The 14,734-nt window shown below is 39.7% G+C and overlaps 1 protein-coding gene across 1 annotated transcript; it reads left to right on the forward strand.

The window, feature by feature from the left end:
- Positions 1 to 3,213: 3,213 nt before the first annotated feature.
- On the forward strand, positions 3,214 to 14,040 carry LOC6049913 (very long-chain specific acyl-CoA dehydrogenase, mitochondrial). The gene is made up of 4 exons (XM_001866568.2): positions 3,214 to 3,491; positions 11,688 to 11,889; positions 11,953 to 12,171; positions 12,296 to 14,040. The coding sequence occupies exons 1-4, from the start codon at positions 3,427 to 3,429 to the stop codon at positions 13,697 to 13,699; spliced, it is 1,890 nt and encodes a 629-aa protein (XP_001866603.1). The 5' UTR covers positions 3,214 to 3,426; the 3' UTR covers positions 13,700 to 14,040.
- Positions 14,041 to 14,734: the final 694 nt, after the last annotated feature.

Here is a 14,734-nt window from a genome sequence, read left to right on the forward strand (position 1 = left end):
AATTTCATAAAAGTTCAAAATATTGTTAAATGATTTTAAACATGCTAAACTGCCCCTGATCACATAAATGTCCCATATGCATTTTCATCACTTTTGAGTTAATGATGCAGTTTGATTCAAAATGGTGTGCTCTTTCAGAAAAGCCTATAACATCCAGTACTTTGTTCTAGAAATCAGGAGGAAATCCAGTTTTTTCTCGAAAACTTAACACGTAGCCTTATGTATGGGACAAACTTCAAATGCGTTTTTCTCAGCTTGCTGTTTTTGCATATGGGACATTTATGCGAACATGGGCAGTAAATATGATTATCGATGCATAATGGGGCATTTAAGATTATTTTCAGTTGATAAGACTTCTAATTTCATTAAAAAATCTGCAAAAAAATTAAATATATTTAATTTTGCCGCAAGATTGAAACAATATTATTGTAAACATATTCCAACATTGTTCCAACACTTGTTGTAGACTTAATAAAATGCTTTATTCACCATTTCAGTTATTTTACTATCTCAAACTTGCTCTATGAGAAAATTTACATGAATACCGCATAAATCAGTATCAAAACTGCTCAAACACTTTTTTCATTCAAATGTTGAGACTTTGGCTTGTTATTGAAGTTTTTTTTATATATTTTTGTTATTGTTTGCCCCCTCCTCGACACCGGCAAATAGAGATGGGCTGAATTGAGCGAACCGTTCATATGAACCGGGTCAAGCTAAAGAACGAATATGCTTCTTGCTAGCCTGTGTCGGGGCGCCTGTTACACGACGCCAATTATTTTCCTATAGGGGAAAGTGGGGCAAATGTAACAAGCTAACGAAATGCTCGTTATAACCCATCAAAAACGTTAAAAAATCTGTCGGATTTTTTTATAATCATCTTATTCCAGGTCTTGACTAAGAATTCGATAGAACAAGTTTTAAAAAATCCTGTTTTAATGTAAAAAAATCATTTTAAGAATTTTGATTTTCCGTACGTTTTTTTTCAACTAGTGGGGCAAAATGAACAACCCATAGGGGCAAGAGGAACAATGCATGAAACAACATGTTAATTTGCTAACAATTGCACTGTTATCACTTAGATACATCAGATTAGAATGTATTTGAAACAATTCTTTCATTTTTAGATTAAATAATAATATTTTACTAAAAATTTGATCGTTTTTACGAAAAAAAATATTACTTAGATGAAAAACAGGAAATTTTCATAATATCATTGTATTTTGCATGGACGATTTTTTTGACATTTTTTTATCAGTTTTTAAGTACTTTTATGTATTTTTTCCCAATAAAATATGTCGTTGCAGCAATTCGCATTTTTTTCCATACTAAAAATCCATATGCTCTCAACAAAAATAACTAAAAGTTAAATCATACATTATAATAGGTGCAAGTCATTGGTAGGGACACTACTGATCTAGGAAAAATAGCATTTTGATAAAATGAGCCTTAAAACGAACCCTAAGCCTTATTTTGTACTTTCCAAATATTTTAAGATAACAAAGGTTTTGAAAAAAACTTCATTAAATCTTATGCCCCGTGGCGTTTACGTCGTTTTGGCGGTTATGTGGTAGTAGAATCAGCTAATTGCATTACTAGCAACAAATCCTCATACTGGAAATAATCAAAATTGTAAAAATTATTGCCGTACGAGCGATTGTTCCTCTTGCCCCATATGGTCGTCTTGCCCCACCTGCCTATATACAAAACACACACAGAAGAAAAAAATTGGGATTTTGAATCCGTGAAGCAAAACGCTACCTCAGATAAACCTGTTACTGAACACCACATTTATTCTATAGTTTCACAAAATAATGGGAAGATAATTATCAAAACGATACTTCAGCTTACTTTTCATTACTTTTAACGATTGAAAGCAATAATTTGGTTGAAAATATTCACTTCTGAAGAAAACTCAAGTTTGTTTACCTCTCTATGAAAACAGTTTTGGATAATTGTGGATATCAGAGATCAATGTTTTTCTTCTTTTTCCATATAAAACGTTTATATTTGAAATGCTTTCCAATAAAGGATAAAGCAAATCGATGATTTTCTATGTTTAATGGAAGATCTGTTCAGAAAAAGTGCGATGACAGCATATATTTTTTTAAATTATCAACCAACAAAAAATCATACGAAGTGTGACACTCATAAAAAAATCTAAAAACCTTGAGCAGATGCTTCAGTTTATACCAATCTATTTTCTGACTATGAGCGGATGAGCCGCTCATTTAAATGAGCGGCTCACAGAAATGAGCGGTTTTGCCCACCACTACCGGCAAATGCATAAAAAAAAACAAGAAAAAAAAAATTATTTTCTATGATTCCAACCTTGACAAATGTTGGCAAAAAGTATCATTTTCCATTTTTATTGCAGAACGCTGCTTTCAAAAACTCTAAGTTTAAGTTGCCCGAACTGCTTTCAGCTCAGACGGCGTTGTCGATCCTTTCTCGAGATGAACCAGGTACAGTTGATCACGATACTTGATGCCCTTGTTGCGTCTCGTCTTCAAGACTTCCATCACATTCAACTAAAGTGTTTTAAAATCTTCTTCTGTTATTTTAGGTAGAGTAAAGTAGGCCGTTTCGTCATTCAAGAATGACAGGAAATCTTAACACTGAAAAGATTTCAAATTTTGAGATTGAACAAGTGTCAGATTGCGCCATTGAAAAAAGTTTTTTCTATAAACTACACGGAGAAAAAAGAGTTCCCAAAATCGTGAACAAGCGTTCATGAAATTGAGAACCTCGAACAAAGTGTTCAAATCCCATGGTACGATTTTGAAGAACGTACCATGAAATTTGAACACTTTGTTCGTGGTTCTCAATTTCATGAACGCTTGTTCACGATTTTGGGAACTCTTTTTTCTCCGTGTAACACGACTCACTACTCACTCCATCAAATAGTTCTGGAATCCTCTATGAAATATTATCCTAAATGTTGTCTTTCTCATAAACTCCAAACCGCCATTTCAAACCTGCTGCCTACTTTGAGGCAATATTTATCCACACACTCTCTTCTCGTAACGCACACACATCATTCGGTCCTGCGACTCACACCAACCGAGGGGTTCACCACTCGTCATTCCACATTGCCGATCTTTGCGATTGCCAGTTGTTGAAGTCGTTCAAGTGTTCGCTCCCTCTTTCTCTCTCTTGCAACAACTGTATTGTCAGTATCTCCGATTCTCTCCCCTTCAAACTATTGCTGCCAACACAGCGCACCATTATTGTCAAAACCCTCGCCGAGACGACACACACGTAGTTCGGGCTTGATTTGTGTAATTCTTAGTACTTTTTTTTCTGTGCGATTTAACTATTTTTTCAGCCAAAGCAATTAGCACTGTTTGCTCGGGGTGCTCGTGATACGTGCTTCAAATCTGTGAATTAGCGTCAAATTAGTGCCGGAAGTTACCACCAACCAGGATGTTCCGAGTGGGCCAAATCGTGATCCGCAATGGCCAAAAGGTGAAAGCCATTGAACTTCGAAGGTAATTCCCCTGCTTTGACATTGCTCACAAGTTATGAAACAAAGGCTAGAGTGTTTAAAAGGCGTTTAATTTAGCGCAAACTGATGAGGTAACGGCGCAATAGATTAGTTATTAATAAGCTATCTCTGATGGAGGTTGGAACAGGCAATAAAAAAATGCAAAACTCATCAGTTCTAGGATGTAAATAAAGTTTGGACTTTGGACTTTCGTCTCGTACTCAGTGTCTCGCGCGCGTAAACAAGAGCGATTGCGGATGTGTGTGTATGTGGATTTCAACCTATGACGAAACCCCGTGCATCTCTCGTGCAGCAGCTGAGCGCCCACAGGCTCACAGTATAAAGAAACTTAAATTTACATGCAATTCCATGAGACACGTTTGCTTGTATTTTTTGTGTTTATAAAAGTTCGTCGCAACCAATATTTCAAAAGTTTTTACTGTGCAACTTTTGATCACGTCAATAAAGCTGATAGTCTCTCGCGGTGACTTAGCGCCTTCTACATCAGTAGGAATGTACTCTACACTATACCAGTATAGATTACAAGTCCAGCGGAAGGATTCCTCCGACCAAAGGTCGGTTGTTGATAATGACTTACGGCGGCGGGAATAAACATGGAATTGTACTGTCTTTGTCACGCAGAGCTGAGTTCAGTGTGATTCAGAGCGGTCTTTGGTAACGAATGACCTAATTCAGAACGTGCGCAAATGTGGTTCTAGATCAGGGGTGCTCAAAGTTTTTGGATGCCGGGCCAAATTAGATGCTCAAATGAGCTTGCGGGCCAAATGTATAAAAAAGGTAATTTAAAAAAATAAATAACTTTATTTTAATTTAAAAGGCAAAAAACTATATCTATTAATTGAAGTTTTGAGAATTTGCTGTTACTTTTTGAACATTTCCAGACTTTTTTTTTTTTTTTTGAGTAGTGCGGTGCCTGTGTGGACGCGCAGTCCTGTTTTTTTTTCTTGTTATTTTCCGTCTCTTTTGTGTCGCTATTTGTGTACATGGGGTGATTGGATTTCTTCTTCTTCTTTTTTTCATTTATTTTTTGTTCACGCGTTCGTTGGCCGATGAATTTTATTTTTGTTCTCTTTATATAGTTTTCGATAGAAACGATCCGATTTATGTTTTTTGAGACAAGCAAGTCGTATTGCTAGATTAAGTCCTTTCCATATCATCGAGGATCGGAAGGCACGTCGACGGATATGTTTTAAGGCTTATGATATAAAATAATTTTAATGAATGAAGCCCTTCCTGCATCACCGTTGATCGGAAGGCACGCCGACGGAGAATTTCTGGAGAATCGCGGTCGAATTAATACTATATTTAAATCCCTAGATAGGTATCTTTCCGCAGCCGGCTGCCTAAGATTTTTAAAATTTCAACCCATAAACAAATTGCTCATGGTCGCATCACCTACCACAGTGAATCCTGACCTCATACCCATCTTACTAACCCCTCAAAACTCATGTGATACTTTGTCGGAGACGCAGTCGATTTGGCGGTCCCATCACTCAAGTATCGGCTAACATTCCCATCCACTTCCCCGTGTCTTACCACTGGTCGTGGCCGGCGTCGGTATTGATCAGCACGATAGGGACCTTTGAAAATTGCGAAGGGGTGATGATTGGTTCCTACTTTTCATCTGTGGTCCACGGAGCAATGTTTGGGGGTCCTGGTCAATAACGAAGTAGCAGCTACGGGTAGACACCAATGCTATGCTATGCTATGCTATTTCCAGATTTTTTTTTTTTTTTTTTGATTAGGTCTTATAAACATATGAAACACAATAGCTTATAGGACCTTTTAAAAAAAAAACTCTAGATTTTCGTTATTTAATAAATAAAAGACAGTTTTCCATCAGTTTTATTGCTTTTTTTTGTATTTTTCAAATACCTAAACAACTTTGCAATGAAAAAATAGAAAATGTATTATTTTCAAAAAGTGTAAGATTGGACGAAAATAAAAATTTAAGCGAATTTTCTTTCGCTCTAGATTTCTAGATATTTTTGAGTAAGCCCGAACATGCTCAAATTGAACGCAGAGGTATGAATTTTAAATTGATTTCAGCTGATTGCACATTATTTTCAATTGAAATTTGTAAGTTTGCCTGAAAAAATATGTTTGTCTCTGATTTTTCGAGCCGGGGAAGAGTTGGATTGAAAAAGGCTTTTTTGCAACAGTCTAATTCCTCTGATTTTAACATTTAGTCTGCCTAAATGAGATGGTAGTCAATCAGATTCGTTATCCAACTGTCAGTAGTTCAAACCCCGAGATGGAAGATTTCTTAGTGCTAAATAAGTTAATGGCTCAGTCCATAAAAAGGGTCATTAAGACTGCTTAATTAATATGTAATACTTTTTTTTTAACCATGATTACATTTTTTTTTTTACTTCAGTCAAATTTAAACATTTCATATACATTTCCAAAAAAAAAATTATTGAAAACTTTGATATTTACTAATTTTATTCATATTGTAACGTGTGAAATTGTTTTAAATTAGAAAGATTCATGAAAATTAACATTAATATAAAATTTAAAAAAAAAAAAACATAAGTTAAAAATAACCCTTGATTTTGAGAAGTATACAATTACGGTTTATTTTCAATTAACGGGCCATTTTACATGATCATTCAAAATTGGTCCGCGGGCCACAAAAAATCACTTCGCGGGCCACGTTTGGCCCGCGGGCCATACTTTGGTCACCCCTGTTCTAGATTGACCGTTGAAGGCTTATGTGCTTATCACGTTCACACCTTTTCGGGGGGAGAATTACACGTATTCGGTGCTAGGGTTGTTATCTTGAAGCTATTGTGCGTTATCACAGGCCACTAGCTGACTGTTGCCGGTGTTTGTGATTGCCGCAGATAGCCGGTCTCGGTAAGAAGGAATCGATAGCAAGTGTTTTGATCGGAGGACAGCAACATTCCAGATCAAAAGTGCTTAATCAATTTAAGCTATAAAATTAGTTGAGCTTTTATTGAAAAATACTAATACTAATACATAATAATACTCAGAACCAAAGAGCTCACAGCTGAAAATTTTTTACCATGATTTTTCAGAATGTTTTAAGTAACGTATCTTGAGTTTTTTAAAGATCAATAAACAGCAGGCTTAGCCGAATGGTTACGCTGTCCGCTTTGTAAGCGGATGATTCTGGGTTCGATTCCCATCTGCTCCAACCTTCTATCGGATGAGGAAGTAAAACGTCGGTCCCGGCCTTGATTGTTGTTAGGCCGTTAAGTCATTCCAGGTGTAGGAGTCGTCTTCATGCCATAAGTACAAACAACGCACCAAACCAAGCCTACTCCGGTGGAATCGCTGGCGGCGGTTGGACTCGCAATCCAAAGGTCGTCAGTTCAAACACTAGGGTGGAAGGTTCCTTGGAGTATAAAGAGGTTTGGATGCTCTCCCCATTCAAGCCTTCGGACTCCTTGGTTCGAGCAGAAACTTGCAATAGAGACCACGAAAGACCTGGGGGTCGTTAATGTGGATGGTTTGATTTTTTTATTTTTTGAAACATATGAAACACGATTGCTTATAGGATCTTTTTTTTTTTTTTAAAAAAAAACTCTAGATATCCAAAAATGGCGAATATCCTTAATCAGGCTTCTGAGATATGAAAAAAAAAAACAAATAAAATAATTTCGGAACTCAGTACATTAATTGAATGAAAAAAAAAAATTATACGTCCTCAGAAAATAGATTTTTTAATTATTTTTTAAACTTTTCGCTTTTTTTAATTTCTTTTTGATTTTATTTTTCCAGCATTATTGAATTTTCGATTTGTTAATTTAGGAATTTTAAAAATTGTATGTTTTTGACATAGGACTATGTCTCTACTTACTATATTGGGGGGCCAGTTCAGAAATTCGATCCAAAGCGTCACATTTAAGCGTTAAAAAAGGGGACATTTTGAACGCTTATATCTTTTTTCCCTGTGAATCAATCCAGACGGTTGGACCACCAATCGAAAGAGGAAGACTTCAGCTATTGTTTAACTACATAGATAGTTTGACTAAACATAGTTAAAGCACTTAAAACATGCAATCAAAATGAGTAATTTTTCAGTACAAATCGGACAGATGACCAATCAGAGCGAGCGTATGCATTCGAGGCCGCGCCCCTTTTGTGCCGTTCTCCGGCTGTGCCGCTATTTAAGCAGAAAATTTCGCAAAAGCAAGTCACTTTGGAACGAGCACTCGAACTGTGCACGTCGGGCAGGCGCGGAGCAGCAGCAGCAGCAGCGGCCAATAGAAGAAGAGGACCAGCAACCAGAAGGAAGAACCACCTGCAGCAGAAGGAGGAAATTCGAGCGAAGCGGACCGCGTTGAAGCCACTATGATGCGGCGGTTCTCATGAAAAATTTCGAATTGGTGGTGGAAAAAACCTGGAGTGGCCGGTACCCTCGAAGTAGGTTCCCCCGGGGCCTGGGGGAACTTTTACAGAACCATACGAGTTGTGGCAATATGGGTATCAAAACTCATGCTTTTTGATACTGAACATAATAATGGCCATTTCGACAGTAGTGGCCACAACCTGGAGTGGCCGGTGCCCTCAAAGAAGGTTCCCCCGGGGCCTGGGGGGACATTTACAGAACCATACGAGTTGTGGCAATATGGGTATCAAAACTCATGCTTTTTGATACTGAACATAATAATGGCCATTTCGACAGTAGTGGCCACAACCTGGAGTGGCCGGTGCCCTCAAAGAAGGTTCCCTCGGGGCCCGGGGGGACATTTACAGAACCATACGAGTTGTGGCAATATGGGTATCAAAACTCATGCTTTTTGATACTGAACATAATAATGGCCATTTCGACAGTAGTGGCCACAACCTGGAGTGGCCGGTACCCTCAAAGAAGGTTCCCCCGGGGCCTGGGGGGACATTTACAGAACCATACGAGTTGTGGCAATATGGGTATCAAAATTCATGCTTTTTGATACTGAACATAATAATGGCCATTTCGACAGTAGTGGCCACAACCTGGAGTGGCCGGTGCCCTCAAAGAAGGTTCCCCCGGGGCTTGGGGGGACATTTACAGAACCATACGAGTTGTAGCAATATGGGTATCAAAATTCATGCTTTTTGATACTGAACATAATAATGGCCATTTCGACAGTAGTGGCCACATCCTGGAGTGGCCGGTGATCTCAAAGCAGGTTCCCCCGGGGCCTGGGGGGACATTTACAGAACCATACGAGTTGTGGCATAATGGGTATCAAAATTCATGGTTTTTGATACTGAACATAATAATGGCCATTTCGACAGTAGTGGCCACAACCTGGAGTGGCCGGTGCCCTCAAAGAAGGTTCCCCCGGGGCCTGGGGGGACATTTACAGAACCATACGAGTTGTGGCAATATGGGTATCAAAATTCATGATTTTTTGATACTGAACATGATAATGGCCATTTCGACCGTGGTGGCCACAACCTGGAGTGGCCGCTGCCCTCAAAGAAGGTTCCCCCGGGGCCTGGGAGGACATTTACAGAACGAGTTGTTGCAATATGGGTATCAAAATTCATGATTTTTGATACTGTACATGAAAATTGACATTCCGAGAGTAGTGGCCACATCCTGGAGTGGCCGGTGATCTCAAAGCAGGTTCCCCCGGGGCCTCGAGGGTCTTTACAGAACCATACGAGTTGTGGCAATATGGGTATCAAAATTCATGGTTTTTGATACTGAACATGAAAATTGACATTTCGACAGTAGTGGCCACAACCTGGAGTTGCCGGTGCCCTCATGGAAGGTTCACCTTGGGGGAACATTTATGACAATTTTGCCGACAAATCTATGAAACAAAATAAAATAATTTTATTCCAGATTTCACTAGCAATCCAACAACAATTTCAAATTGTTTGGTCCTATGTCTTTCGGTTATGTCTCTGACATACCATCTTGAACTTTTATTTCTTTATTTTGTATTCTTTTTATTTTATGTTTTTCAACTTCGGAATTTTTGAAATTTTATTTCATAATCTCTTTGATTATTTTTAATTTTCAGATTTTTACTTAATTTTATTTAAATTTTATTTAAATTATTGATATTTAAATTGTGAAATTGTGAATTTTTTAATTTGCAAATTATGAAATTCTTGATTTTTGAGTTTTCGATATCTTACTTTTTAAATTTTAAACTGTGATTTTTGATTACCAGTATTTTTATATACAGTCCAGAATCGATTATCCGAAGGCCTTGGCAAAATTTCACTTCGGATAATCGAATCACGAAAAAAAACATTTTTTTCGTTGTATTATTTTTAATTGTAGTGCTTTAGTATGACCCTTTAACTACTCTAAAGTGATTTAGAATTTTAAAATCCAAGATGGCGGCCAAAATGGCGGTGATGAATTATTGTAAAAATGTATTATTTTCAATTTTACAGACAATCAACGATTCAAATTTGTAAAATTTTGTGTAAAATTTGTGTTTAAAGTAAGGAAATAAAAAATACGAAAAAAAATTGTTCGTGATTCGATTATCCGAAGTCCCAAGCAAACCTTCGGATAATCGAACTTTGGATAATCGAGGCTTCGGATAATCCAGTCTGGACTGTATTTGAACTTCAAAATTTTTTACGGTTATCTGATTTTTTGAATTTTAATCATTGTTATGGGCTTCAGTCAGAGCAAAAAACAAAATCTGTCCCTTTATATTTGGCATTTCAAGACTACGCCCTATGAATATCGGCCTTCTTAGTCAATTCTTGATTTTCAATACTAGTAACTGCCGTGCTACGCATAATTGTCCCTTGTTCAAAAAAATGCAACATAGAAAAACGCGATTGAATTTTTTGACCGATTTCTGTGTTTCTACGCATAGTTGTCCCGTGGATTCCTATCGCCCTATGAGTCCCTAATCGGCCCAGTTAGCAGTTTATCACCCTTATTTGTGATCCTCTTGCTAGACAACAGGTAAACAAGGCATAATACTTCGTAAAACCAATCATTCCGTGTTAGAAAATACTTGGCCGAGGTCAAGGGGGCAAAAAAATAAATAACAAGCCATAGTTTTCACATTTAAATGAAAAAAAGTGTTTTAAAATGCATTTCTCACTAGTTCAGTTGTTTTGCAATCATTAGTTTTCAAAAAATTTAAGATCTTACAAAAACAAAAATTGTATCGAAAAAAAAGATTTTGCATCGAAAATTTTCTAAAAATCTTAAGATTTTTTAATAAACCCAAACATGTTAAAAATGATTTTAAACACAGGAGAATGTATTTTAATTTGATTTCAGCTGGTTGCACTTGAATTTTCATTGCAATTTTGAAGTTTATTGTAAAAATATTTTTTTTGCCCCCTTATTTTTCGGGCCAATTTTGAAGGGGGGGCTGACAAAAACTTTTAAAAATATTTGTACCAGCCTTATGCGTAGAAGTATAACGATGGGACAAACAGACTTGGTGTTGTTTTTAATGAGTTTCCGAACAAAGTACTATATTTTATGTGTTATTCTTAGAGTATACGTTGAGCTAAACTTAAAAATGTTAAAAAGTCAAAATCGTCCAAAAATGACATGAGACAATTATGCGTAGAACGGCAGGGGACCATCCATAAACCACGTGGACACTTTTTTGGGAATCTGTTACCCCCCCCCTCCCTCGTGGACAGTTGTCCATACAAAAAAAAAACTTTTTTTGTATGGATCGTGGACAATCGCCATACCCCCCCCCCTCCTTAAGTGTCCATTCAAATAAGTAAATCCAAATTATATGATTTTTTTTTCATTGAAACATACCGTAAACCGGTGTGGCATAAATAGCCGGGATGATTGATGAACAAAAAATTGGACTAAGACACCCAAAAACGAAAAAAATAAAATAAAAATAAAGTTGCCAGCCCTACTGCGTTGCGTTTACCGAAAAGAATATTCTTTGAAAGACTTTATTCCACATAATCGACAAAGAAGAAAGGACGCATGGACATACCGTTCCAACTTCTTCAATTTTTGTGTTTCATAAGGGTAATGGCGGTAATGGCAATGGACTATGTTTTAATAATTGACATACCAACATTGATTACACACAAAATAACCAAATTGAAAGGAAATTTCTATAATTTGTCGGCTTTTTCGACGCTCAAAATATGCACAACTTTATACAACTTTTAGCATTGCATAGGCAGTTGAAAATATTCTATAATGTAATAGTTTTTATTTATGAATATTTTTTCTTTCATTTCCTCCCACCTGCAGATGTCTCTCGGCGGCGCCGCAGGCCAAACGCGCCGACACCCAGGCGTCGGCGGCCGACAAGAAGCCCAACATGTCCTTCCTGACCAACATCTTCCGTGGCGAGGTGCAGCCGGCCCAGATCTTCCCCTACCCGGACGTGCTGGACGCCGAGCAGAAGGAGTTCACCTCGGCCCTCGTGGATCCTGTTAACAAGTTTTTCGAGGTGCTTTCCAGATCGCTTTTTTGAAATTGCATTTTTAATTTTAAAGTGGCTTTCGCCTTTTAGGAAGTTAACGACCCGGTCAAGAACGACGCCACCGCCAACCTGGACGAGAACACGCTGAACGCGCTCTGGGAGCTGGGTGCGTTCTCGTTGCAGGTCCCACCGGAGCTCGGCGGGCTGGGCCTGAACAACACGCAGTACTCGCGCATGTGCGACATCATCGGCGGGCAGGATCTGGGGCTGGGCATCTGCATCGGAGCGCACCAAAGTATTGGCTTCAAGGTGAGTTTTGGTTCACGGAGCAGATCGTAGCCGCTGATAGCGTGCGGTAATCGAGATTGTTTTGGAATTTCGTAATCTTTCAAACGTCCTCTGTGCGTCTTTCTAATGATTCCTTCCAATCCAGGGAATTCTGCTGTACGGCACGAAGGCGCAGAAGGAAAAGTACCTGCCGCAGGTGTCTACGGGCCGGGTGTACGCGGCCTTTGCCCTGACGGAACCCAGCTCCGGATCGGACGCCGGATCGATTCGGTGCCGCGCGGTCAAGTCGGCCGACGGCAAGCACTACGTGCTGAACGGGTCCAAGATCTGGATTTCGAACGGTGGAATTGCGGACATTTTCACGGTGTTTGCGCAGACGGAGGTCGTCGATGCCAAGACCGGCCAGAAGCGCGACAAGGTGACGGCGTTCATTGTGGAGCGTGGTTTTGGCGGGGTCAGCAACGGTCCGCCGGAGAACAAGATGGGCATCAAGTGCTCGAACACAGCTGAGGTTTACTTCGAGGATTGCAAGATCCCGGCGGAGAACGTGCTCGGGCAGGAGGGCGATGGTTTCAAGGTGGCCATGAACATCTTGAACAACGGTCGGTTCGGAATGTCGGCAACGCTTTCGGGCACGATGCGTGCTTGTATTCAGAAGGCCGCCGAGCATGCCACGAACCGAGTTCAGTTTGGACGGAAGCTGGAAACGTACGGTGGAATCCAGGAGAAGTTGGCCCGCATGGCCATGCATCACTACGCGACCCAATCGATGGCGTACATGATCTCCGGCAACATGGACTCGGGATCCGTGGATTACCATCTCGAGGCGGCCATCTCGAAGGTGTTTGCTTCGGAATCGGCCTGGTACGTGTGCGACGAAGCCATCCAGATCCTCGGCGGCATGGGCTTCATGAAGGACACCGGCCTTGAGCGCGTCATGCGAGACCTGCGAATCTTCAGAATCTTCGAGGGTACCAACGACATCCTGCGACTGTTTGTCGCCCTCACCGGAATCCAGTACGCCGGTGGCCATCTCAAAGAACTGCAAAAAGCCTTCAAGAACCCCGCCGCCAACCTCGGACTCATCTTCAAGGAAGGCTCTCGCCGGGCTGCCCGCAGCTTTGGCATGGGTGGAACCGACCTGACCCCGTTCGTCGCTGACCAGCTCAAGGACGCCGCCCGCCAGTGCTCCGAAAGCATCGACCTCTTCGGCCAGGCCGTCGAATCCCTCCTAATCAAGCACGGCAAGGGTATCGTCGAGGAGCAGTACATGCTGAACCGCCTAGCGGACGCCGCGATCGACACCTACGCGATGGCCGTCGTCCTCTCGCGGGCTTCCCGTTCCGTCAAGCAGGACCTGCCCACTGCCGAGCACGAAATCCAGATGGCCCAAGCCTGGTGCCACGAGGCGGCCGACCGGGTGCGCGTCAACATCCGCAAGATCAACACGGACGCGTTCGCCAAGAATTACGGCCGGATGTCGCACATTGCGAAGACGGTTTGTGCCAAGAATGGCATCGCCGTAACCAATCCGCTCGGAGTTGAATAAGCGGCGAACGAAACAGGCGAAATTGCGTTTGCGACGATCGATTCACAATGATTTTCTAACGAAAGTTTCTATTAGGGAGTCCGCGATAGAGTGAGAGAGAGTTTGAGAGGTTTTGAGGGCATTCCGCGACTTAATTGGGAATGCACAAACAGAGGGTAAGGGAAGATAGTTAGCCAATTTCATGTAGATCATCACCCACTAAACGTATGGTTTTACCAATTGACATTCTAGCTGTAATGAGTTACGTACCACCTATTTTGTTTTGTTTTTGTAAATATACAGCCATAAGTAACGAAAATTGCTTTATAGAACTGAATAAATTGGATTATGTTTGTATGTATAAAAAGATTGGTTTTGAAAATATCACAATAATCCGAGATTTTCCGTTACCGATTCCAACTTCCACAAATCCCATACTAATTCAAATTTTCGGGACAAATTTCAAACTTCGTTATGGGTAATTCTCTACCAACTCACACGAAAAAAACACTAAAAACGATTTAAAAATTCTCCCATTTTCCGTTACTCGACTGTAAAAAATTTTGGAAAATGTCATTTTATGGGAAATTTAATGTACTTTTCGAATCTACACTGACCCAGAAGGGTCATTTTTTCATTTATAACAAAAATTTTCATTTTAAAATATCGTGTTTTTCTAACTTTGCAGGGTTATTTTTTAGAGTGAAACAATGTTCTACAAAGTTGAAGAACAGACAATTACAAAAATTTTGATACATAGACATAAGGGGTTTGCTTATAAACATCACGAGTTATCACGATTTTACGAAAAAAAAGTTTTGAAAAAGTTACTTTTTGCGTTTCTCTATGTTTCGTCGTCCGTGTCTGTCGCGGGTGACCAATGTCGCGGGTGATAATGATCAACGACGACCAAAATTTTCAAAACTTTTTTTCGTAAAATCGCGATAACTCGTGATGTTTATAAGCAAACCCCTTATGTCTGTATATCAAAATTTTTGTAATTGTCTGCTCTACAACTTTGTAGAACATTGTTACACTCTAAAAAATAACCCTGCA

This window comes from Culex quinquefasciatus, chromosome 2, assembly GCF_015732765.1.
Source record: "Culex quinquefasciatus strain JHB chromosome 2, VPISU_Cqui_1.0_pri_paternal, whole genome shotgun sequence".
In the NCBI taxonomy this organism is placed as follows: domain Eukaryota; kingdom Metazoa; phylum Arthropoda; class Insecta; order Diptera; family Culicidae; genus Culex; species Culex quinquefasciatus.

Bases quoted from the DNA above. Each gene is read 5' to 3' on its own strand.
- LOC6049913 (XM_001866568.2), top strand. From the start codon at position 3,427: ATGTTCCGAGTGGGCCAAATCGTGATCCGCAATGGCCAAAAGGTGAAA. The intron at 11,890-11,952 runs GTGCTTTCCAGA...TTCGCCTTTTAG, and splicing joins CTGTTAACAAGTTTTTCGAG to GAAGTTAACGACCCGGTCAA. The intron at 12,172-12,295 runs GTGAGTTTTGGT...CTTCCAATCCAG, and splicing joins ACCAAAGTATTGGCTTCAAG to GGAATTCTGCTGTACGGCAC.